Source organism: Leptonotus elevatus, chromosome 6 (assembly GCF_054856555.1).
Source record: "Leptonotus elevatus isolate MCC_2025b chromosome 6, RoL_Lele_1.0, whole genome shotgun sequence".
Lineage (NCBI taxonomy): Eukaryota > Metazoa > Chordata > Actinopteri > Syngnathiformes > Syngnathidae > Leptonotus > Leptonotus elevatus.
Window position 1 is genome coordinate 23,216,681 of NC_141244.1, and position 24,979 is coordinate 23,241,659.

General features: G+C 42.0%; 2 protein-coding genes across 2 annotated transcripts; both read left to right on the forward strand.

Moving 5' to 3' along the window:
* Positions 1-56: 56 nt before the first annotated feature.
* sphk2 (sphingosine kinase 2) lies at positions 57-14,053 on the forward strand. The gene is made up of 8 exons (XM_086079386.1): positions 57-275; positions 3,818-5,041; positions 7,218-7,367; positions 8,554-8,648; positions 8,731-8,846; positions 8,952-9,161; positions 10,159-11,695; positions 13,095-14,053. Exons 2-8 carry the CDS (start codon positions 4,573-4,575, stop codon positions 13,155-13,157), a joined length of 2,640 nt encoding a protein of 879 aa, XP_085935512.1. The 5' UTR covers positions 57-275; positions 3,818-4,572; the 3' UTR covers positions 13,158-14,053.
* Positions 14,054-16,085: 2,032 nt separating this feature from the next.
* Positions 16,086-24,780, forward strand: cyth2 (cytohesin 2). The gene is made up of 12 exons (XM_086078810.1): positions 16,086-16,275; positions 17,317-17,467; positions 17,572-17,638; positions 17,710-17,828; positions 17,909-17,989; positions 18,197-18,309; positions 19,558-19,706; positions 19,795-19,906; positions 20,371-20,447; positions 20,533-20,604; positions 21,638-21,792; positions 22,466-24,780. Exons 1-12 carry the CDS (start codon positions 16,209-16,211, stop codon positions 22,551-22,553), a joined length of 1,251 nt encoding a protein of 416 aa, XP_085934936.1. The 5' UTR covers positions 16,086-16,208; the 3' UTR covers positions 22,554-24,780.
* Positions 24,781-24,979: the final 199 nt, after the last annotated feature.

Consider the following 24,979-nt stretch of genomic DNA (forward strand, 5'->3'; position numbering starts at 1 on the left):
ATTGGGCAGCTTTGCCGTGAACGCGCAATAAGAGCAAGTCATCACGCACGGCTCCGTGTGAGGCATTCTGGCCCAAACAGGAAGTGAACGATGGTCTGTCAATGATTGGAGAATGTCGGAGGGTGTAGCAATGTTTTCCTTCTCGCCATTGGGTTTCCTTTGCGCCGCTCAGCGCAGCAACAGCAGCAGTTCGTGCGCACACTTCCTGCAGCACAACACAACACCGCACGCCGCTTGTCACCAGAACGAACCGCTGCTACGGCAGACGAGATGAGGTACGGCGCTGTCTTTTTTTAATTCTTCTCATTTCTTCTTCCATTTAATTCAATGTTGACTGCTACATAATGTCAAAAGGTGTCCGCTTTGAATTAAACCCGAAACCTCAGCTAGCTGACGTCTTGGCCAACTTGCCTTCGACTGCCAATCAGCTAGTCGCGAACCTGCAAAATAGCAGCTTTTCAAGCTAACTAAATATATACATATAAATATATTACAGCTCGCAAATGATACATTTGACACTAAATCGGTTTACGCGCTCGAAGACCGTAAACAGCCAGCTAGCTTCCAGTTGGCGCATCGTTACTTTAGCACTGTTAGCTAACCGTTATAGTAAAGTCGCCTGTAATCACAATCAAATGTACTTGGACAAATTGCGACGCTTCGTGTTAATTAGTATGTGGTGTAGCTCGGACTTTGAAATTAATCTCGATCTTCTTATCAAGAGTCTAGCCAGCTAACATTCGCACAACACCGGTTGGTTAAAGTTCAACGAGCACACGCAGTTTTCCATTTTATGCTAAATTAGGCTCCCAAAATGAGTACATTTCTCTTAATTCCTTAAATGTCCAAAGTAAAAATGAGCTAGTGTAGGGTGCTTAGTGCGTTTATCCATAAATTCGAATTAATTACTCAAGATAAAAAATATTTTGTAGGGGTTGCTGCTGTAGTTTAAAAGCCCGTCCTCGCTGTCAATCAAAACATTTTTAATTAGAGGAAAGAAAAACATTTGGACCGATAAAGTCAAGTACAATGATGTCATAATAGCGATACAATGCAAACATAAAGAACCCAATAAACATTAAAGTAACATAAAGAGCACTAAGAACACGGTAAACATTAAAAAAAAAAAAATAGTCACAAAGAGCAATCAGAAATCAAAACTCGCTTGTTTTTTGGATACAAATTAAAGCAATCACCAAAAAGTAAAAAAAATAAAATATATACATATATATATGTCCTATTTCTAATTGTGATCTTGAGCTGTTAATTGACAGCTTAATGTTGAGCGTCTAAAAACAAGACACACTCAGGGGTTAAAAGCAAGAGCTTGCCCACACATGCCCAAAATACCCCCTCAAGTCAGTCAACAGCAGCCTCATTGTGCAGGAGTCCAAATTAGCCCGCTTATTATTTGACGTATCCACGCCCTGTTTCAAGGACCAAAGGTGCAACAATGGCTGCAGGGCTGCTCCTATTGGAACGCCACGCTTATCAAAACAGGACATCGGCCAGGCATTGATTCTGTCTGCGGCGCAGCTTGCATAATGCTTCCTGACTGTCGTAAAAGTTGAAAGAAAGAGATGACCGCCTCATGAAGTTTGGAATATTTGAGCATTGATAGCGCTATGTGTTGTACTTTGACACATCAAAGCGGCGCTGGAAGAATTCAGCCTCGCGGGCTGAAGATTTTGACACACCAGAAGTCGTCTCTCAGTGGTTCAAGATGTTTTTAGATTCTTAATATTGGTCATTTTATTTAATCATCATTGCATATATTTTGGCAGTCAGACAACAATAATAATATTTGTATATTTTTTTAAATGAGTTCAAGTAAAAAATGTTGGCAATAAAAAGTTATTTTTTTTGTCTATAATTTGATACTTTCATTGTTTTTCATGCGCAATTAGTACCACTTCAAAATGCATTTTGCAACTTGCTGTCGACTGAAAATAACATCACATGTTGTAACGACCAATCATGGCTCAGCTTGCGAATGTCACATGACCAAACCCAGAAAACAGGTGAGCCGTGATTGGTGGTTACCTGAGGCCTGAGAATGTCATTTTCAGTCGACAACAAGTGGCAAAACGTATTTTTAAAGTTATTATGTTAATGATAAAAATATAAAATTAATTATTGACAAAATGTTAACTTTTTACTGATGAAAATCGCTAAATAAGTGAAGTATCCCTTTTAAACCGCCTCAGGAAATTGTGCTAGCTTAATGCTAACACACAATGCAAAAATACCGTATAGTACATTCATATCAATTTAGCCATAATTGAGCATTATCTCCATTTTTAAAAGGGCAAAAACAAAAATCTCTTCTAAGTTATATAGAAATAAAGTGAAACATCTTTCATATGAATGCTAGCTTCTCAGTAGCTCAAATAATCTTATAAACTACAACCGCAATAAACATGAACGTTTGGCTAGTCTGTTGTTGTGGGAATTGGCAACAATAAATCACATCTTTCTTTGCAATTGCCTAACAATGTTTTAGAAAAAAATCTATGGTCAGTCTTGGACTACTCGTGACTGATACCAGTCGAAGTTGCACTTTTTGTATGGCCAAATTGTAAGATGTGGTCGTTGTCTTGAAAGCCTTTGGCCACAGTGGATGTTGCGTGTCAGCAAGTTGCCAGTGTGACTTTGACTCACAATGTGTCTCAGCGAAAACAAAATTAGCGCATCATGCACTCCTGGTACTCACATCCTATCTTTCTAGAGATAGACCGATATGCTTTTTTCAGGGCCGATTATCGGTAGTCAGGGAGGCCGATAACTAATATTTGAAGCCAATATACATTTACAGGGAGAAAAAAAAAAAGTTGGTGTCAATTTTTTAAATATTAAAATAATAATAAAAACTCCAGTACTTGACTTTAAGCACATGTTTATTAAACAGCTTTTGTGATTTGCAACATGTTAAAGGTTTTTTGTTTGCCATCATGTTTGCACCAAATATAATGCCAAATCCCAAATACCCACTATTTCGCAGGCTAACTGTTAGCTCGCGGGCTAACCATTCACCCACACGCTAACCTCGGGATAACTCCCAAATAGCAGCTAAAAAAAACGACTATTAGGTTAGCCCGAGAGCTAATCGTTAGCTCACGGGCTAACCTAATAGAGCGTTAATTCGCGAGCTAGCCGGTTAGCTCGCGGGCTAATAGCCGCTAATTCGCGAGTTAGCCGGTTAGCACGAGGGCTAACCATACACCAGCACGCTAACTCCCAAATAGCTGCTAATTCGCGAGCTAACTGTTAGCTCGTGGGCTAACTGTTCACCCACACGCTAACCCTTGGACAACTCCCAAATACCCGCTAAAAAACGGCTATTAGGTTAGCCGTTAGCTCGCGGGCTAATAGTTGCTAATTGCTGCTTATTGGCTGTTAGCACTGCACGAGCAACCAATCAGATGGTGCTGTGGGCGGGCCAATGCTGCAGGGAGTCAACAGCCGCTGACTCAGAGCAAAAGATAACAGTCTTTAATAATAATAATTAGAATTCATAAAATGCTTAATTTTGGCGCTGATTATCGGTCTATCCCTATATCTTTAATTGACAAAATTACAAAACTTCTCATTTTACGGGCACAAAATGTGAATTCAATAATATTGCCATGTAAAGTTGTAAACACTCATTGTTCAGTAAGCATAACATTAGTAGTAGAAACATCTTAAGAACATTTTCAGTGAAACCTAAAAGCACTTTTAAAAGTAGATTTACGCTAACCAAGCCAATAAAAAAAAAAGATGAATGCATTAAATTGAAAAAAACGGATTGCATTTAACCTGAGTCGTCTCCATGCAGGAGCCGAGACCTCCGGGAGGGAACGTGCCGCTTGGAATTTTTACCATGACATGAACAAAGGAGCCACCTGGACCTGTCTCCTTGTTTTTCTTTTGTCTTTTTGTGTGTATGTCCGTTTTATTTGTTTGTTTTTTGTCTCCTGTCCACCTGTCTCTCTGCTGTTGCCGCCATTCAAATGGAGGATAGGAAAACAAAAAAGGCACTCCTTGTCCGTTATTATTATTAATCTCTTGTCCAAATTAAGAACAATCCTGCACTTATTTTTGTTTGTCCAGCACGTTGACAGGCAGCCTCAACACAAATGTTTATTTAATGACGTTTTCGAGCCTCCTTGTGCAGTCAAGGTGTTGATTTGTTTTCAGTCTTACTCATTGGATCAGTATTCTCAGTGGAACTTGATGTCTGTTTAATTGTTTAAAAATATATATTCTTGATGTTGAAGCTGCTAAATTGCCTTAAGGCGTGATGTTATTTTTGTTTTACCTCGTGGATTTTTATTTTTTATGTTAAATTATAAGCTGACTGGGAGTAAACTGTAAACACACTGGAAGCTTCCATTTGACACTATGAACTGGAAACTAAATGACACTGAGATGGACACATGGGAACAAAAACTGTTTTTTTATTGTAAATTCAAGAACTGAAAAGTTTTTTTTAAACATTTTAACTTCGCTTCATATCTTTTTAGACTTGTATTTTTTATTTTTATTTTTATTTTTGCTTTGATAAATACCGTCCGCTTCCAGCAAGCAAGGATGCGCTCGCCCGAACCGTCCTCCTTCCCCCTATCGGAAGCCCTCCTTCACGGACAGTTTGCCAGCTGGCAGTCCGGCAACAACAACAACAACAGTATCAGCAACAACAACAGCTCCCCCAACAGCCCCGGCGGGCTCTCCCCAGCCGCCTCGCCCACGCTGGCTCCGCCCTCCAACTACGCCCTGACGCTCACCCACGTGCACATCCACATCCAGCGTCTGTCGCCACGTCCGGGCAAGGAGGCCCGTCTGCTGCTGCCCCTGTCGGAGCTGGTGGGATGCAGCTGCCCCCGGGCCCCCGCGCCCGCTCTCTTGGTGCTCTACTGGTACCCGCCGGGTAAACGACGCAAAGGGGTGTCGCGCCGCCGCCAGGTGAGGGCATACCTGGCCGAGAGCAGGACCGAGGCGGAGCGGTGGTCGGCCGCCGTGCAGTGTTTACTCCGAGGGGTGCCGGTCACTGCTGAAACGGGTGAGTACAATTGTTTTGGTTGCTTCAATGGAAACGCCTTACAACTGAAGTCGCATTGATGATTTTGATGACTGTACAGTGCAACAGAATGTTGTTAGTATGTAAGTTAGCAGCTGTCAGATTCATAGAGCAGTCAACAATGTATAATACAATCAAACACAAGTTTATTTTTTTGCATTTATTTTTATTAGGCTATATTGTAATTATTATTATTGTAGAATAAATGTAAATGTTTTTTTAAATAGTTTTTCGCTTAGTCAATACTAAAATAAAACGTTTAAACATCATTCTTACATTATTCTAAATTAATCTATACTCTGTACCAAAATCTAATTTTTTCCCAAATGTAAGCATAATTATTATCTATTAATTACCGATACTGTGGCTTGCAGCTCATGAGTACCAAAGTTACAGTACTTAAAAGTGTAAAAAATTTCAATAGAAAATAATTAAATTATGTAAACACATTTTTTAAATATATTTTTTCTTATTTTATAATTTTATTTTAATTTGTCATTTTGTTCTATTTTTAATCATATTTATCTGTAATATATTAATATATATTACACAAGAGGATGTACCTCAAAAAATGTTTAAAAAAATATACATGTATATTATAATTTTATTTGAAATTTTGTATTAAAAAATATTTATCTGTGATATATTAATAGTACACAAGAGGATGTACCTTAAAAAATGTTATACAAAATATATGTGTATTATAATTTAACTTTAATTAATTTTTTTTAATAAAAAATATTAATCTGTGATATATTAACATATATTGTACACAAGATGATGCACCTAAAAAAATAGTTAAATTTTTGCATTTAAGAAAAAAAAAGTATATTTTGTATTAAAAATTAAAAAACATTTATCTGTGATTTATTAATATATATTATACACAAAATGATGTATCTAAAAAAGAAAGTTGCTTAAAAAAAGAACTATATGATTTTTTTTGGTCAGATTTGTCATTTTCTCAAGATATGGTTTAAAAAAAAATTAAATAAAATATATAACACAAGGTAAATAATAGTTCCCTCATAAAAGTTTTAAAAGAAACAGTTCTCAAAAATTAAAAGGAACGTATTATGACTTGAATAAGTTAAATACAACTGAAGTGTACATAGGCAGTGTTTCTTTGTCATACCACTAGAGAGAGCCTGTACCGCACTTTTGACTTTCAAGCATTCTTACGTGTGTGATGTGTTTATGTATCGTGACTTTCAGGTCATGAACAGCAAAAGTACTCCCAAATATTCGAATATAGCATTTGTCGGCTTTGTCAACAGTCATTTTTTTGATACACGACTATTGCTAAAATTGCAGCACATTTGACAAAGGGACTACTGTATTGACGTTTCCATTAAAAAGCACTAAAAATACATCTTTGTTTCGCTGGAGTTCACTACAAACCTCTTTTCTCCTCCTCCCATTTTCATTCCTGCGTCCTTTGTAAATTGTTGCTAAATATAACTTCCATGTCATAGTGACCAAGAACATGCGGACATTTTTGTGGCTCTCAGACGAGTTGAGAAAAACAACCAGCAGGTCAACCCTTGAAATGGATTACATTTTTATGTGGAGTTGACCAATTTTCGCTGTACTCGCGCGCTGACCTTTTTCTCCGTCGCCTTTGCGCTTCGCCAGCGTCTGACCTCCTTTCCCGTCTCCTTCCTCCCTCCTTTGCCTCTTTAAAGTGTCTAATCTCCCTCTCTCCTTTTGTTTCCTGACCTCAACTAAAACCTCATCATCCCTTTTTGCTGTTTACCGTGGCCGTAAACATGGCTGTCCCCGGTTCAACCCAGCCACGTATTCCATCCATCATCTCTCCTCCATTGTTTGCTTTTGTCGGAGTGCTCGGAAAGCGAGTTTTCAGTGGTTTTTCTGTTGATTTGTGCTCGAGCGCTGCTGGATTGCTGTTGCGTAATCCAAGATTAATCTGAGCGTGTGGTTTTATCATCGCGCACGAGAATTGTGTGTTTGGAAGTAGGGAAATGTTGCTTTGGATGATTCTTTACTGACAGACTGGGTTGTGTGAAATACGGTAGTAGTTGACCTCACATCCCACATGGCCTGCTTTTAAAATGCCGTAGCGATGATGTTGCCCCACTAATGAATTCTCCTTCCTTTTTTTTTTCCTTCTTTTTATTTTTTTGCTTTTGCTTGTAAGAATTCTCCAGAAGCCTCCTACCTCGTCCCAGGCGACTTCTTCTGCTGGTCAATCCCTTCAGCGGGAGAGGACAGGCAATGCAGTGGTGTCAGACGCACATCCTGCCCATGATCAGGGAGGCCAACATCAGCTACAACCTGATACAGACAGGTAGCGCCGACGAGGCTAACGTAGCCTCATCAGATTTATTCTGTGGAGTCAATTTTACTCAAAGTATTTTTAGTGTGTGCGAGAGAATTTGCCTATCCCGTGTTTTCCAAACCTATTAACTCATTCACTTGCAGCCATTTTCACTGAAGCAACCCCCTTCGCTCCAGGCTGGTTTACTGCATTTTGACAGATTTAGCAAGGAACACAGAATATTGTGTTTTATTGCTATAAAAACATGGAAGATTAGAGTCTCTTCTTTCATCAGGAAAAAAAAAAATAATAATTTGTATCTGTTTCCGTTTTGCAGCAATTAGCATTAGAATATAGCGAAGTTTCATCATTATTTACAAATCTGCTCAAAACACTGGGGAAAATAGTTTTTTTTTTTGCAACATGGCCCTGGTTGATATCTTATACTCTGCTGCCACCTGCTGGCCGTTTTTGGTAATAACTACCATTGCTTTAAGCCTTCTGTGTGCTCTAAAATAAAAATAAACTCATTCACTGCCATTGACGGCTATAAACGTCAAAAATTCATTTGAACAATTTCTATTAGTTTAACTTTTTTTCCACTTTTAACACAAGTATGAAAACCTAGATTTTTTTTATTATTGTACATTTAGAACATATATAACATTTGTGATCGTGAGTTAGCTATGAAGTCAAGCGATTAATTAATATTAAAAAAATTTAATCGCCTGACGCAATTAAAAAAAAACGAGAAAAAATTATTAAAAATTAGGGGCATCAGGCGATTAAAATTTGTAATCGTAATTGATCGCATGTCTTCAGTAGTTAACTCACGATTAATCACAAATGTTATATCTGTCCTAAATGTACAATAACAAATTCTAGGTTTTCATACACTAGTGGACAAAAGTGGGAAAAAAATAGAAATAGTTGAAATTACTTTTTGACATTTATAGTCGTCAATGGCAGTGAATGAGTTAAACTAATCAACTAGTAAAATGTTGTCAAAATCTCTCCTTGCAAAATTTTGCAGTCTTTAATCAGTTTTTTTTTATGAGATAGGCAAATTCTCTGTAAAATTAGTCAAATTTACTCACTTAATATTTGACTCTCTTCCAAGTGTGAATTTTACTCTGTTTAGAGTGTAACCAAAATTCACTCTACAGAAATCCTTTTTGTTGCACAAAATGGCTTACTGTGTCTCAATCTGCCCCAGAGCGTCAAAACCACGCCAGAGAGCTTATCAGGGAGATATCGCTCTCAGAGTGGGACGGCGTGGTCATCATTTCTGGAGATGGCCTCCTGCACGAGGTGAGAATTGATAAGGTGAACGTTACGCAGGTTACACGCGCCGGCACCGTGATACGATGTGTGCTGTGGTCCCATCCGGCAGGTGATAAACGGCCTAATGGAGCGTCCAGATTGGGAGCAAGCAATAAAAACGCCTGTCGGCATTCTGCCCTGCGGCTCCGGCAACGCGCTGGCTGGGTCCATCAACCACAATGCAGGGTAGGAAACGTTCGCCCGTTCACAATTCAAGTCGGAATATGGACTGATAATCGATGAATTGTTTCGAGACAGACTTTTTTTTTTTAAATGTGATTGGCTTCCTAGGTATGACATGTGCCTTCGGGAGCCGCTCCTTTTGAACTGCTGCTTCCTGCTGTGCCGCGGCGGCGTGCGGCCCATGGACCTGGTCTCCGTGACGACGAGCCCGCCCACCACCAACAGCGGCCGCGCTGCTGCTGCCGCGCCAAGGAGGCTCTTTTCTTTCCTGTCCGTCGCCTGGGGATTCGTGTCGGATGTGGACATCGAAAGCGAGAGGTGAGATATGCAGTCAACGTCAACAATCCAAAAAGTTTCTTTACCATAAAACTTTGTTTGCTCCCTTACTATTACAAACATAGCATTTTGATTAATATTTGTGGAATATGAGTTAAGCACCAAACCCACCCGTTTTTATCCATCTCACGTGGCGGCCATTTTGTCGCTTGTTGTCAACAAAAAATGACATCACAGTTGCTCAGGGCTCAAGTAACAACCAATCACAGCTCAGCTGTTTTCTGAGTTTGGTCATGTGATGTTGTCAGTAAAACATTTACTTTTGTTATACTTTTATCCTTACAGTGGAAGTCAACCTAAACATTTCTTGACAATAATATGATACGTGTGACCTCACTAGTCTAAACATGACATTCTGATTAATATTACATTTGTGGAATATGAGTTAAGCAGCTAAATCCAGCCATTTTAATCCATCTCAGGGGGCAGCCATTTTGCCACTTGCTGTTGACTGAAGATGACATCACAGTTGGTCAGCTCAGGCAACAACCAATCACAGCTCTCCTGTTTTTCTTAAGCTGCGCTGTGATTGGTTGTTACCTGAGACCTGATCAACTGTGATGTCGTCTTCAGTCGACAGCAAGTGGCAAAATGGCCGCCCCCTGAGATGGATAAAAACGGCTGGATTTTGCTGCTTAACTCATATTCTACTTCCGCAATATTAAATATTTAGACTAGTGTTTCATAGAACATATTATAGTGAAAAAAAAGTGATGTGATTATTTTTACATCCCCCACTGTAAACAGTTGGCAAACAGGGGATTTTCAGGTAAAATGGTGCACCGCTTCCCTCTGCTGGCCATTTGTCTCATTACCTCTCCTCAACGTGCTTGCAATTTAAAGGGCCGGCGCGTCAGACTCATCGCAACCCCTCCCAACTAAAAAAAACTTATCAAATGACGTAACTCGACCTTGGCACCGAAAGTTTTTCTGAGCTTAGCTGAGTTGATTTAAAAAAATGTTTTTCATGTGCCGGCAGGTATCGAGGCCTAGGCTCCGCCCGGTTCACTCTGGGCACGCTGGTGCGCATCGCTTCCCTCCGCTCTTACAAGGGTCGCCTCTCCTACCTCCCGCCCGCCACCGTGGCCCCGTCGCCGGACGCCACGCCTCCCCCGCCCAGGAGGCCCCTCTCCCGAAGCATCACGGAGGGCCTGGAGGGCTTCTGCAAACCCCCCATCCATCGCACCTCCTCCGACATGGGCATCAGCGAACAGCGGAGTCTACGTCGGGGCGAGGGCGAGCGGGAGAAGGAGGAGAGGCAGCGGGAAAGGGAGAGGAGACGCGAGCGAGCCCGGGGAGGAGGCGGGGGCGTGGTGAGGGCCAGCAGCCTGATGGAAGACAGGGAGAAGGAGAACGAGGGGGAGGTTGAGATGGAGGAGGCCCGGCTGAAGAGGCAACGGGGCGGCTGCAACGTGGGCGGGGACGGTGGACTGGCGCAGATTAAAGACCAACACGAGGACGAGGGAAGAACAGAGGAGGACTCGAGTGAGACGGAGGAGGAGGAGCATTGGGCGGGGGATGGGGTAGACCGCGTAAAGGGTGAGGGGGTGGTTCGCGCTGAAGAGCTGGGCGGCGAGGGCTTGGAGGCAGATGAAGGTTGTTTCACTTACCAAGATGGACTCCAGGAAGGCCGTCAGAGCCTCAGGAAGAACTCGGCTCCTTCCAGCCAGATCGCCAACACTCTGTTCGGTCAAGCCGACTGCAATTCCACCTCCTCCTACGGAGTTGAGGACGTGGACCTGAACGGAAGCTACTACGAGAAAGAGGTCTACCCTCTCGATGTCGCCCGTGAACGGGCCCTCACCATCTCCTCCCCCTTTCGCCACTCCCCCTTCTCCTACAAACCTAGAACTGTGGACCAGAACCAGAACTCGTCACGGCCGAGACCCCTCTCGCTCCTGCAGCACTCGCACTCCAACTCCCTGCCGCCGAAACTCCCGTCGCTGTCCCTCTCGCTGTCCCCCACGCCGCCGTCATCGCCTTCCTGTGCCTCCCCGCACTCCTCGTCCTACCTGGCCCCGCGCCCCAACACGCCCGGGTCCGCCTCGCCCACGCCCCCCATACGCACGCCGTCCTCATCGTTCAGCTTTGACATCGCCGAGCCGGCCGGACCGCTTAAGAACCGTCCTTACGTCACGTTGCCTTTAAATGTCCCGAGAGATGACTTGCTGCCCCCCCTGGACCAACCCCTCCCCACGCGAGACTGGGTCACGATAGAGGGGGACTTTGTCCTGGTTTTGGCCCTTTATCAGTCCCACCTGGGGGCCGACCTCCACGCCGCGCCGCAGGCCCGGTTCGACGACGGACTCATCCACCTGACTTTTGTGCGGGCGGGCATATCCAGAGCCACGTTACTGCGACTGTTCTTTGCCATGGAGCGAGGAACGCATCACTCCGTTAGCTCGCCGTACGTCAGCCACATTTCCTGCCGCGCCTTCAGGCTGCAGCCTCTGTCCACGCGCGGGACCCTCACTGTGGACGGAGAGCTGGTGCCGTACGGGCCCTTGCAAGCGCAGGTCAGTTGAATTACTGTTTTGTTTTTTTCAGGAATTTTCTTTCTCCATCTTGCCATGCAGACAGTCGCCATAACACCCGAAGTGAGTTAGCAAATATAAATAAATACAATATACCTAATATACATTTTAATGCAGTCATTGATATTGCGTGTTAATGGCCAATTGAGAAAGATGTCATTCACACAGAAAAAATTCTGTCAGCCATTTGTCTCCTTTACTTTCTGTCCATAACAACTGGACAGCATTTACTGTTTCATGAGAAATAAATATTACATAAAAAGTAGGGATCGACCAGTTATCGGCCTCAATTTCCACTTTATAAAAAGCTGACACTGGGAACTCCCTACACTTTTTATTTTTTTAAATACATAAAAAATATCTGAGAAATCATGTTGACAATTTGGAAAACTTTATTTACAATAAAAAAACTTTAGGGAACTATTTACCACATCCTCTACAGTCACGAATACCCGCATTGTTATGTTTTGAACTTAGCTTAACACATGCTGATGACCCTGCAAAGCTCCCTGCAATTTTTGTTTACATTTTTTAAACAAAGCTAGCAATTCTTTTTATGTTTAAAATTAAAAGAAAAAGTACATTTAAAAAATTTGACACTAATATTTTCTCTTTTATCGCAAATGAATATCTGCTTGAATTATCAGTTATCGGTCTCCTTGACTACCAATAATCGGTATCGGCCTCGAAAAAAACCATATCGGTCTATCACTAATTTAATCTAATTTAAAGGGATACGTGACTCATTGAGCCATTTTCAGCAATAAAAAGTTTATATTTTGTCTGTAATTAATGTGATAACTTCATTATTTTTCATGTAGAATTAATATCTTTAAAAACCAATTTTTCCACTTGCTGTCGACTGAAGATGACATCACCTGTGCTGAGGAAGTAGGTAACGACCAATCATAACTCAGTTTACTGACCAAACTCAGAAAACGGGTGAGCCATGATTGGTCGTTACCTACTTCCTCAGCACGGGTGATGTCATCTTCAGTCGACACTAAGTGGATTTTTTTTTTTTTTTAAGATATTAATTGTACATAAAAAATAATGAAGTTATCAAATTAATCCTGGACAAAATATTAATGTTTGACTACTGAAAATGGCTCAATGAGTCAAGTATCCCTTTAAAAGTATTTAACTAGCAAAACTCCAGCTTAATAGTCATATTTTGCAAAGGTCCAATATCCACCAATAATCGGCCAGCCCCTATTATTGTATTGTGAGGCTTTACCTCACGGGTCCATAACCCTTATAGGAGACTTAACGAGCCATTTTAATGTTTAAAATGATACCACCAAATCCCTTTCGATTGTCTGACATTTTCTTTATAATCAAGTCACTTGTATGTTTTTGACATGTCATCCTTACGTTGCAGGTTCATCCCTCCATGGCGCGCCTCATTGTTGGTGACTCGGGAGTGCAGGTCACCAGGTTCTAATCAGGGATTGGTTGAAGCTATTCAAAAAAACGCACTCACTTCTCAATTCTGTCCTTTCCCCTTTCCGTGTATGCTCTGACGGATCGAAGTAATCTGGATTGCACAAAACCGTTTGACGAAAAAAAGGGATGACCCTTACCCGAGCCAATGCGTCGTTAGAGCAGGAATGCAGGGATGAATTTTTGTTTTAGAAAAACGGACGACAACCGCGCCGCATTGCACAGCTGTGGGATGCCGCTAAGCGAACTCGCAGACGCGTGAAAACTGCACAGCCTGGATTAACGAGGGAAGAACAATCGAATGTTAGCTGATTTTTTTGTTTTATTTTGCGCAGATTGTGCATGATTTGGGCGTATGTATACATGATGGTATGCATGCTCCGAAGCACTACCAGTATTTTTGCCTTACAGGGAGATGAACATTCAATTGACACAGTACAACAAACAATACAAAGTTACAGCTTCAGTTCATTTCACTTTTTACACGCAAAATGATTTCACGTCTACGTTACATTGCACTCAATAATCCTCTGCAGAACATATAAACGTTATTTTTGGTGCAGCACATGAAAGCCTCTTTCACACAGAGCCATAACCGAAGGCATTTTTATCGACCTTTTACGCAGAACTCAACCAAGAAATTGGCTGTGCAGACGAGTCGGCTCGTCTTCTACTACTACTACTCACGTTATTAATGTGTAAGGAAAGCAGGGAATTATTCAGCCTCGTGCGAGGAGACTCTTTTGTGATTAAGGGCTATATAAATAAACTTGATTTGACGTGCGGGAAATTCGAACCCGAATGCATATTGAAAGGTATTGGCCAGAGGTGTTAATCAGCTAATTAGAAGATGTTTTGGTCATAAACGGTCAGATGAAAAGGTTATCGTAAAGCTTTTTTTTGGGGGGGGGGGGGGGCAAATTGCTAGGATGGTCGTAAATCAGATATAACCGAGTTTTTTTTTTTCCCAGACCTGAAAGCGTTCGAGGCGAAAGTAAACAACCAAAATGGCGGGTAGTGATAAATAATTTTGCTTCATTTATTGTTTTTATCTTATTTGATAAGCATTCCATACAGTTTAGTAGTTCACCGTATAATTTCATGCAGGAAGATCGCGGCGTACTGTCACGTACGTTGTGTTACGTGAAACGATATCGAATATTCATGAATGAAGAAAGCTAATTTTATACTCGAGTAAATTGTGTTTTACCATTCACGTCTGTGCTTCCAAAGGGGTCGCCATTGTAGAGTGACGTCACTTGTAGTACGGCGGCGAAGTCGGGGTCCTTTTTTTCCCCCCCCGACTTCGCAAGTGGAATTTCCGAGTTCAAGGGGGCGTTCCCGTACACACTTCCTGGTTTGAACTCGGAAAAGTCAGACTTCCGACCATCCTCGAATGCGGCATGCGCCATCCATGGCTTTTAGCATTGTGTGTTAGCATTAAGCTAGCAGACGCATTCAAAGTGATGTGGTTGTTTTAAAATACACATCTAATTCCCTTTGCTTTATGTTTGGCTTAAAAGTAAGCGGCTTAAAGCCTCTTTCTTGGAGAAATGTTCACCATCTTCTAGCACTATTTTTTAGGGAGTTTTTTTTTCTCTCCAATCAGCCGAGGCATGACTTGTATCTCTAAAAATGTATCATTTGGATCACTAGAAAGAAAGTGGACTCCAGTTCCATATCGTTTATACTGAACCGCAACATTATTAAAAGGGAGGGGGAAATGCCACCTTTTCGAGGCAGTGTGAAAGGGGCTAAACTCACAACACTAGAATGCACTCATATTTTAGATGCAGTCATTTGCAGGAAACAAAGCACTAGTAAAAGTACCTTAGAGCATTAAATGATCAATGTAAAAGAGATAACATTTGTCAATTTGTTTTACATTTTCAGCTGAGAAAGTTAAATGTAGAAACAAATTGAAAACAAAATTGTGTGTGTTCACAATAGGACTTGATGGAGAGATCAATTTGACAACATTGGCAACTGAAATCATGTCAATGAGTCGAGCTTTGCATTCAATGACCGCGCAGATATATCTTCTTTTTGTTTTTTAAAGTGGAATCAGACAACAGGGAGTGACAAATGATGACCTGCTTTGTGTAAATGTAATTATGAGACCTGCTGATGAACTGGTCAAATCAATAGCATGTGCACTGTATCAATCAGTCAAGATAGTGTGTGAACTGTTTGGGTCCTTGTCAGCACAGCGCATGTCCTGGTCATGCCTGGAGATATCAATGCCTTTATATTATAATCTGTTGAAAGTCTTGTTCAAACAAAAAGCGGATTACTTTTCACTGCTCACCAGGCTGCTATTTTGCTTGTTATTATTTTCTGTTCTTTTTTTTTTATGCACAGTACAGCTAGTCTACCACAATGACATAACAGTCTTGGTTTGTAACAACACCACGAAGAAGAATATCACAACTTACATTTGCCAAAATGTACAATATGAAGAGATGTTGGAAGTGAACAAATTAATTTGATAATGCCATGCACTCAGCTATTGTGGCCCTGCTTGTAAGGAAATTGAATTTATTACTAAAATGGTGGAAGAAAATACACAACTCTAGTGTACAGTTCATATGTGTATATGTTTTGAATAAATGTAACTTAAAAACTGTTTTGAGCACATTGTTTTATCTCCTTATGTTATCGGGAATGAGGTTGCTTAAGTACTGCAATTAGACAACACAACTAAGAATATACAGTTTTTGTTATAGTACTGTGAAAGGTTTAGAGATGTAAGTACACACATGAGACATGTACGAGATGCTTATTTGTAAATTTCAGTTTTACATCAAAATATTGCATTTTGGAGACAAAAAAAAACATCTGATTGGAAGCACTTATCTATAAAAAGCACATTCAGACTTTTGAAAAAAAAAACGCTGACCGGAAACACTATTCTCGAACACGACACCGCTTCCGGTGTGGGCACCTTCTTTGTCTCCGGCCCGACGTACGAAACCACTAGTAGTCGTGTTTTTCTCTTTCTTTCACGTTTGAGGATATATTTGCATATATATCCACATTTTTCTTCTATTGAATGACAGTCGACTCGGAAATATTTATGCCTAAAAGTAAAGCGCCGAAAATGGATGACTTGGACTACAGTAAGTCGCTAAGATAAGAGCTAGTTTTATGGAGACGTTATCATGAAGCTAGCGGCGGCTAGCCCGGATCGCTTTTCGCTTGTTATTTGATTGGGTGTGACAAAGAGGGAATTCACTACACAGTTAAACGTAAACGGGCAGGAAAATGTACTTAAATACATGTTAAAATTGTAGAGAACGGTCTCGCTGTTGCACAGTTCGACTGGCGCAGACTTTAGCTTAATATCGATCGGTTCGGCCGGTGTTTCAGGTAAGGCCGGCCGGTGGACAGTCGATTGGGTTTCACGTTACACTGCGTCTTAATCTTTAAAATGCTTCTTAATCCTGGCTCGTTACAAGCCGTTTGTTATTGTTTTGTTGGATCCGGGTAGTGGGCGTGGTTGGTGGGAGATGGTGGGGGCAGAATTGTGTGTGTTTGTTTTGGATTCGTGGTGGTGAACTAGAGGTTGAGATGTCAACTGTTGTCTTTTAAACCCAGTCACACATAAAGGCAATTGAATGTCTTCAAGAAGATGTTTTTGTGAATAAGTGGGTAGCTGGTGTAGCTATTTTTTTTTAAACAGCTTGGGGAACCTGGAATTGAACCCTGTACCACACCTGAGGCAGACAAGCCCACCACTAGTTCACCGTACTGCATTACATTAAGTCATATAGTCAAAAATAGGTAATAATACAGCTAATAATACAGCCCTCAGAAGACATATCCTTAGGGATAGTTAGTGGTTTCTTAGTTTTTCCAGTGATGCCAAACAGGATAAGTTGTATAGAAAATGGATGGCTGGATAACTTGTCCACGCCATTGTATGTTTAATTTAATTCTGCTGCCCAGCCCATGCTGTTGCTTTTCCCGTCTCTTTTTAACTTCCTGATAACAATGGCAGTAATCTGTCATTCCCAATGTGAGTAACAATGTTGTCGCTGATTTATTTTAAGATAATAAAGAGACACCCCTGGTTATATTGTCAGAGCGCAGGCAGTGTTTGTCCTATCTGCTGCGGCAGAGCTAACGGCCTCATTCTTCTTGGCTTCCCCTCCCTGCAGTCCCAGTAGACCTGAGCCCGGAGGAGCGCTCGGAGCTGGAGGACATCCGCAGGAGGAAGGGGATCCTGATGCAGGAGATCCAGAGGCTTCGCGAGGAGCTCAGGGAAGCCATTTTGGAGGTGGAAGGCCTGGAGGCCAGCACAGAGGGAAGGTGAGGAGTGGACGGGGAGCCCGGGAAACACGATCTATGTCAGGATGTTGGCTGACAGTCTTTCTATTGTGGCAATCACACCTTATCTTATGTCCACTGTGCAGTAAAACGCTTCAGAAAAATCGGCATGTTGCAATGGGAAGGAAGAAGTTCAACATGGATCCTAAAAAGGTAGGAATGTTCAAATATTGCTTTAAAGGTCTTTCAGTGGGGAGCAGCATAGATGGTGTTTGTCGTTGCAGGGGATCGTGTTTCTCGTGGAGAATGAGCTGATCAGACACACTCCGGAGGACATCGCTCAGTTCCTCTACAAAGGAGAAGGCCTCAACAAGACGGCGATAGGCGATTACCTCGGAGAAAGGTGGTGGTGCATTTGAATCTACTGTGCGTCTTTATCCCATTATGCTTCTTATTTATTGCTGCGCCGCTGCTGTGCTGCAGGGACGACTTCAACATCAAAGTCCTGCAGGCTTTCGTTGACCTGCACGAGTTCACCGATCTCAACCTCGTCCAGGCCCTCAGGTAAGCGTAAGCTCTGAAAATGAGACTCATCAAATGTCGCAAGATAAACACGCGGCGTAAAGTGCCAAATTCTCGCACGCCATACACAACAAACTCCATTTTGCAATCGATGGGATTTAATGCTGGACTTCGCACAAGCCACCATCTGCAATGCACAAAAAGCTGCTCCAAAGACTAATGTATGTTGCGTAACTGACATGTTTGCAGACAATTTTTGTGGAGTTTCCGTCTGCCTGGCGAAGCACAGAAGATCGACAGAATGATGGAGGCCTTTGCACAGAGATACTGTCGCTGTAACCCTGGCGTCTTCCAGAGCACTGGTAGACACGCACACACACACACACGCGCGCGCTCTCACACTGCATTTTAATCCGTTTTTTTTTTCTTGACTTTCTGCTCCTGCCACTGAAAGTGAAAATACAGTAGGACATTAACTTTTGAGCGCACTATTGTACATTTAGTGTCAAAAGAAAAAGTCACCAATGCAACTTTCTGCCGCATATTCAATGTGACTGCAGCTCCTGACAGCAACCACTAGGCCACGCCCCTTAAAGATACACAACACACAGATGTTCTTGTGTGCACGTGCGAATGTTAAAGGGTTGAACGACTAAAGTCGAGTTGGTTGTTATTTTTTAGAACAGTACGGCAGTCTCCCGCTTTTTTTGCGCCACGGACCGGTTCCACATAAAGACATATTTTGGGACATTGTTGCCAGGGTAAAAAAAAAAAACATTTGTCAGTTTCACTTTGGCATTTATTGCAGGATAGACGAAAATGGCCATACTAACTGGTCTCATTTTTGGTCAAATATTTCCCCACACATTGTTGCAAGTCTTGTGTCATTTTGATGAGATGCCAAAACCACATGGTTACCTACCGATTAGTCAACTTCAAGCTTTAAAGGGTAACTCAACACTAAATCAACTTTTTTTATTTTATTTTTTGCTGATAAACTGTATAACTGGTGTCTACAAATGCTATCTATATGTCGTGGTCATTATTTTTGACGTTTTAGTGAATGTTTGTTGAAAGCTTGAATTTGGGGCAAAAATCGTGTGTTTGGTGCCATTTTAAGGTTAAACATTGAGATAAACACAATTTGGCTGATTGTCCTCTCATTACGAGACGTTACAGACTACGTCACTTATGGATCGTGACGTAGTCGCGCCCGCCACCCATCGGCTCAGTCTTGTACACACCTGCTTGAACGCCTTCTTAGCGAGTTGCTGCTGTCAATCACAGCCAGACCACGCCCAACCCTCTTCCCATTCACAACCCGACGGTCCTCCAGGCAACACCCCCTTTGAGCGCCGATTTCAAATCTTAGTGAGGGGTGGAGCAAGAGTCTGATTTCCTGTTGAGTCGATGAGTATTGAAACTAACGAGTCGACTAATTGGTTTAACCCCTAGTGTGTGTGACTTTCGGCTTTATAAAGCCAGTTTATTTCATTACATTCAATACAGCGCTATTTAAAAACATTTTTAATGCATAAATGTGGTTGCCACTTTTTGTTAGTCAGCCTTCATCGATCTTAACTTTGATTGAACTTGGTGTTTGCTTCCAGACACGTGTTACGTGCTGTCATTCTCCATCATCATGCTCAACACCAGCCTCCACAACCCCAACGTGAGGGACAAGCCGGGCGTGGAGCGCTTCATCTCCATGAACCGAGGCATCAACGACGGCGGCGACCTGCCCGAGGACCTCCTGCGAGTACGCGAACCTCCGCACCGTCCGCCACCCGAGACGTCAAGCGGAAACACTAAACCCCGATTGTTCTTCCTTTTTTTCCTCATTGGAGAACCTGTATGAAAGTATTAAAAACGAGCCCTTCAAGATCCCCGAGGACGACGGCAACGACCTCACGCACACCTTCTTCAACCCCGACCGAGAGGGCTGGCTGCTCAAGCTCGGTGAGGCGGCGGACGCGGCACACACATTTGACGACGGATGAATTTGGAAGTTTTGCTGTTCTCTTCTGAGGCTTTTTTTTTTTTTTGGTGTGGTGGGTGTGTCCCCTGGGGACCCGCGTCCGTCTACCTGACAACAAAATGGCGACCGAGTGGCTTGCTGCGGAGCTGTTTTTGCATGGCATGGCGGGGCTTGTGATGTGTGTCACTAATGTATCATGTCCTCCCTCCCTCTCTCTCTCTCTCTCTTCCTCTCTCGTCTCCCTCTAAATAAATCCGCTGGTCCCTTTTCATCTTCCACTTCTTCTCCTGCGATTTCCACCTTCCGCTGCCGCTGCTTGTTTTCTCAGGAGGTATGTACTGACCAAGTTACCGTTGCGTTCGCGTGCGTAGTGAGGTGGTTAGCTGCGAGAAGGCAAACATTTGCATGCGGGCGGCTCGGCCTGATTGCAGTCTCTCGGTTTCAGGGGGACGAGTGAAAACCTGGAAAAGGCGATGGTTCATTCTCACAGACAACTGTCTCTACTACTTTGAATACACAACAGTAAGTCTGCACGCTTCCCTAACGGAGTCGCGTGTGTTACAAACAAACGCACTACCTTGATTTTTAACCGGCTCATTTCAAACAGGACAAAGAACCCCGAGGCATCATCCCCTTGGAGAACCTTAGCATCCGTGAGGTGGAGGACCCGCGCAAACCTGTAAGATCACATTCCGCGCAGGTTGTTGTTTGTTGTGCCTAGGCTAGATTTAGCCTGCGTGCTTGGCACAATTCCAATTTTTAATTTTATTTTTGCAGTCAAGTGTTTTTATTTCATGTCGCATCCTATTAAGCCACTCTAGTCTGGTCCCAACCAGGCTTACTATAGTTTTGTAATTTTCTTTTTTTTTCTTTTAAATTTGCTTCTTTTTTTGTTAGTTTGTTTTAGTTAGTCTTTTGGCCGGCTCTGTTTTAGTTATTTCAAAAATGCTTATTTTTAGTTCAGTTTTAGTATTAGTGTTAGTTTAAAGAAAAAAATTACGTGTGTGCAATATTTAACTCATTCACTGCCGGCCCAGATAAAATGAATTTTTGACGTCTATAGCCGTCACTGGCACTGAATGAGTTAGTAAAATGAAAATAGTAACACCATTCTTAAGTGTTGCGTTTCGGCTAAATTAAATCAAAAAGCAGGCAAGGCGAGCCATTGGGAGCCGAAAGTCTAACACGCAAAATTGGCACCTGCAGCGACGTCACCTGAAGGTGCTTTTCCATTTGCTGCTGCTAGATGATGTCACTTCTGTGCGACACACTGTCAAAACATCCTTATTCCGGGCGGAGTCGTTACCGTCGCTTGCCTTCGGTGCAGGTTGGCGTGAGTTCGCTTCCCCGCCTGGGAGACCACATATGTGTGTGAGCGCACAAAAAAAAAAATCCTCATTCCGTTTTTTTAAAGAGCAAAAAAAATAAATAATAATAATAATTTTTTTCCTTATTCTGGTTAATATTGAAATAAATATGCATAAATCACATTTAAAATTAACCCCAAAGGCTCATGTATTAAATTAATTACCAAAGACAACAAGTAAGGACATTTTCACTATAATTATAGTAAACGTAAAATGTAGTTTCAGTTATTATTATTTATTTTTTTATGCATTTTCTTTTCTTTTTTTTGGTTCACAATTATTATTATTATTATTATTTTAGATTTAGTTAGTTTTAGTTAACTAAAATAACCTTGGTCCCAACAGAACTGCTTCGAGTTGTACATCCCCAACAACCGCGGTCAGCTGATCAAGGCATGCAAGACTGAAGCGGACGGCCGGGTGGTGGAGGGTAACCACATGGTGTACCGCATCTCCGCCCCCACGCCCGAGGAGAAGGACGAGTGGATCCACAGCATCAAGTACGTCAACAAAATGGAGAACAAAGCATACTGTGTCCTCGTGTACCTCCAAGAAATTAGAATACAGTGGAAAACGGAATTTATTTCAAGGGAATGTCGACCTTAATCATTTCTTGACAATAATAGGATGCATGTGACCTCACTTGTCTAAACATGACATTCCGATTAATATGACATTTGTGGAATATGAGTTATGAAGCAAAATCCAGCCGTTTGTATCCATCTCAGGGGGCGGCCATTTTGCCACTTGCTGTCGACTGAAGATGACATCAATATTGCTCAGGGCACTGGAAGTGACCAATCGCAGCTCACCTGTTTTCTAAAGCTGAGCTGTGATTGGTTGTTACCTGAGACCTGAGTAACTGTGATGTCATCTTCAGTCAACAGCAAGTGGCAAAATGGCCGCCCCCTAAGATGGATAAAAACAGCTGCTTAACTCGTAATCCACTTACCCAATATTAACCAGAATACCACATTTGGACTAGTGGGGCTGCATAGAACATATTCTTGTCAGGATTTTTTTTTTCCAGAAAGTGAAAGTTCATTATTCTATAGATTCACTAGACATCGTGAAATATTTCATGTTTTTGGCACTTTTGGCCCTCCATCACAGTGAGCTGTGTAGCATCCATTTTGACTCAAGGTTTGTGTGTGCGCACGTGTGTCACGCCAGATCTGCGGTCAGCGTGGACCCCTTCTACGAAATGCTCGCCGCCAGGAAGAAACGTATATCGCTGAAGAAGAAAGAAGAGCAGCCCTAGAGTATTACCTCCGTCCTTCTTCTGTTATCCACATCTTCCTCCCTCCAAACTCCCCCTTGTCCCCATGGCAGCCATGTCGAACACACTCGCCATCGTCAACGCTGCCCATGACGTCAGGGGGGCGAGGAACCCGAAACGGGTCTCCGTGCTGTCCTCAGAATATCTCAGAGGAACTATTCTAAAAAAAGCCCCCCTACATTTAAGGCACACATGCTCATCATATACAGTGTTCCTCCAAGTATGTGCAATTTTTGTGGGGGCGCCTGTCCTATTTTGGTGTTTTTACTGAAACCTGAATGATGGCGACAAAACACTAATATGAAAATGGTGAATTGGTGCCATCTTGTGGCAACAATGTGCTGAGGCTCTATGTTGAATTGAGGGGAGGCGTTTCGATTAGATGGGCCAAAGCCCTGGTTAATAATAAAAATGAAAGAATAAAATAGAAACGTAGTGCTTTGGCACCATCCTCTGGCATCTTAGGCCTAGTATTAAATCATAATTTTCCTGTTAAGCCAGACTTTGGATAGAAGCCCTTTCCCTTACTTCAATGTACAGACTTGGCAATGTCCCCCAAAAGTTCGCCATTTACCTATGGATGCCACAAGATGGCAGCACAGCACTACAGATAAAGCTCCTCAACTATTCTACATTGTTCCTTGGCACCAAGATGGCGCCAAAGTAGTACTTAAGGAAGTATGCAATGTTGCGTTGTAGTTGTTTTAGCACTACTTTTCTATTAGACGGGGCCTTGGCGCCACCTTGTGTTGCATCTTATACATTTCAGAAAAAGCAACCAAGAACAGTGAGTGACAGGATACGTTTCAAAAAGAACAAGAAGTAAATCACTACTGGGTTTACCCTGTATAATAATAATAATAATAATAATAATAATAAGCAATTGTTGGACCCAGATAAAACCTCCCTCCGACATTGCATCATCACACCAGCCTACAATATCGACAAGGAGATGAAGACGTTACATTTTGACCTCCTCAACTGGCCTCTTGTCATAGGCAGCTGATTACGATGTACGACTTTTGTTTGTTTGTTTGTTTGTTTTTGTAAATAGATGTCAGCATATTTTTTGTTTATGGCACACCTTGTAGAGACCATTTAATTTATTGTTGCTGTTTTGTACGAGCTACTGTTGGGGAGCGCGTGTTGACAGGCGTTCCGTCGCCCAGAAGTCTTTAAGCGTGTGCCTCGTTGCCTCGAAGAAGAGCCGCCAGGATGTTTCCGGTTTTGCCTGGTGAAGCACAAGTGTCCATGAAATGATTTGATACTTTTCTTGCGTTTCTTCGTTCCTTTGCTTCCCCGGTGTCCACGGAACACAAAATATCCGCCGATCCAGCCAGATGAAATGCGTTCTGTGACCTTGTTTTTTTGCTGAATCTCGGCTTTGACGTGTTCATGATTTTTTTTGTAGACGGTAACTAAACTAAAGCTATGTTATTTGTTTTACTGCACTTTATTATTTGTTGCGCGTCGGTGAAACGGCTCACCAATAAGTGTTGAGAGCAGGGCTGGGGAACCATAGGAGGACATGTTATAAACACATTCGTTAAGTCGATATATCATATTTTGAAGGCCCTCGCAGGACTTTAAAACTGGTTCCCCACTGCACTTTGAGATATAAAATGTTCCCACCTGCTCAGTTTAAACTTCAGCAGTTCACAACTTTCATGCTGTATAATTTTTTTTTTTTTTTAGTAATAGTTCTTGATTAAAAAAAAAAGAAGAAGAAAAAAAGTAGCATGAGGCTGAATGATGAAGCTGATCGTATTTGGACCTTTACAGCCGCGGCGGCGGTCAAGCTGATGAACAAAAACTTCGTGAGTTGCCTTTACATTAGTCGTTCCTCTCCCAAAGCTTACAAAGGCCCGGCCGGCCTTCCGCGTGTCCCGTTCATGCTTATGCGTATTTGCCTGCTGGCCGCCTTCGGCCTTCTGGGAATTCTTGAAGTGCAAAGTTGCCAAAAAACAAACAAACAGTTAGTCAAAATAGCAAAATCTTACAAACAGTGCACACCGAAACTCTTTTGTTTCCGAGCCACCTCTTTCTGAAAAATGTCTTTATTTTCTATTTATTTATTTACTTATGGTGAGGTGAAGACAGAGCTAGATGTAAATGTAGCAAGCGGTGCAAACCACACACACACACACACACACACACATTGGTGCCAGTAAACTACTGTGTAACAATAAAAAGATGATGATTGACTGTTGATTAATGTGTGTTTATATTCATTTCCAGTTGAGTAACCCAAAAATATGAAAAACTAAATTTAAGGGGATTTTTTATTTATTTATTGTTGAATGTTTTACTTTTAGCATTTGCTTTATACAGCATATTGTGTTTTAAAATATTTGAATCCCAATTTAAAAGGGAAATTTGCAGGTTATTTAATTTAATTTTTTAAACAA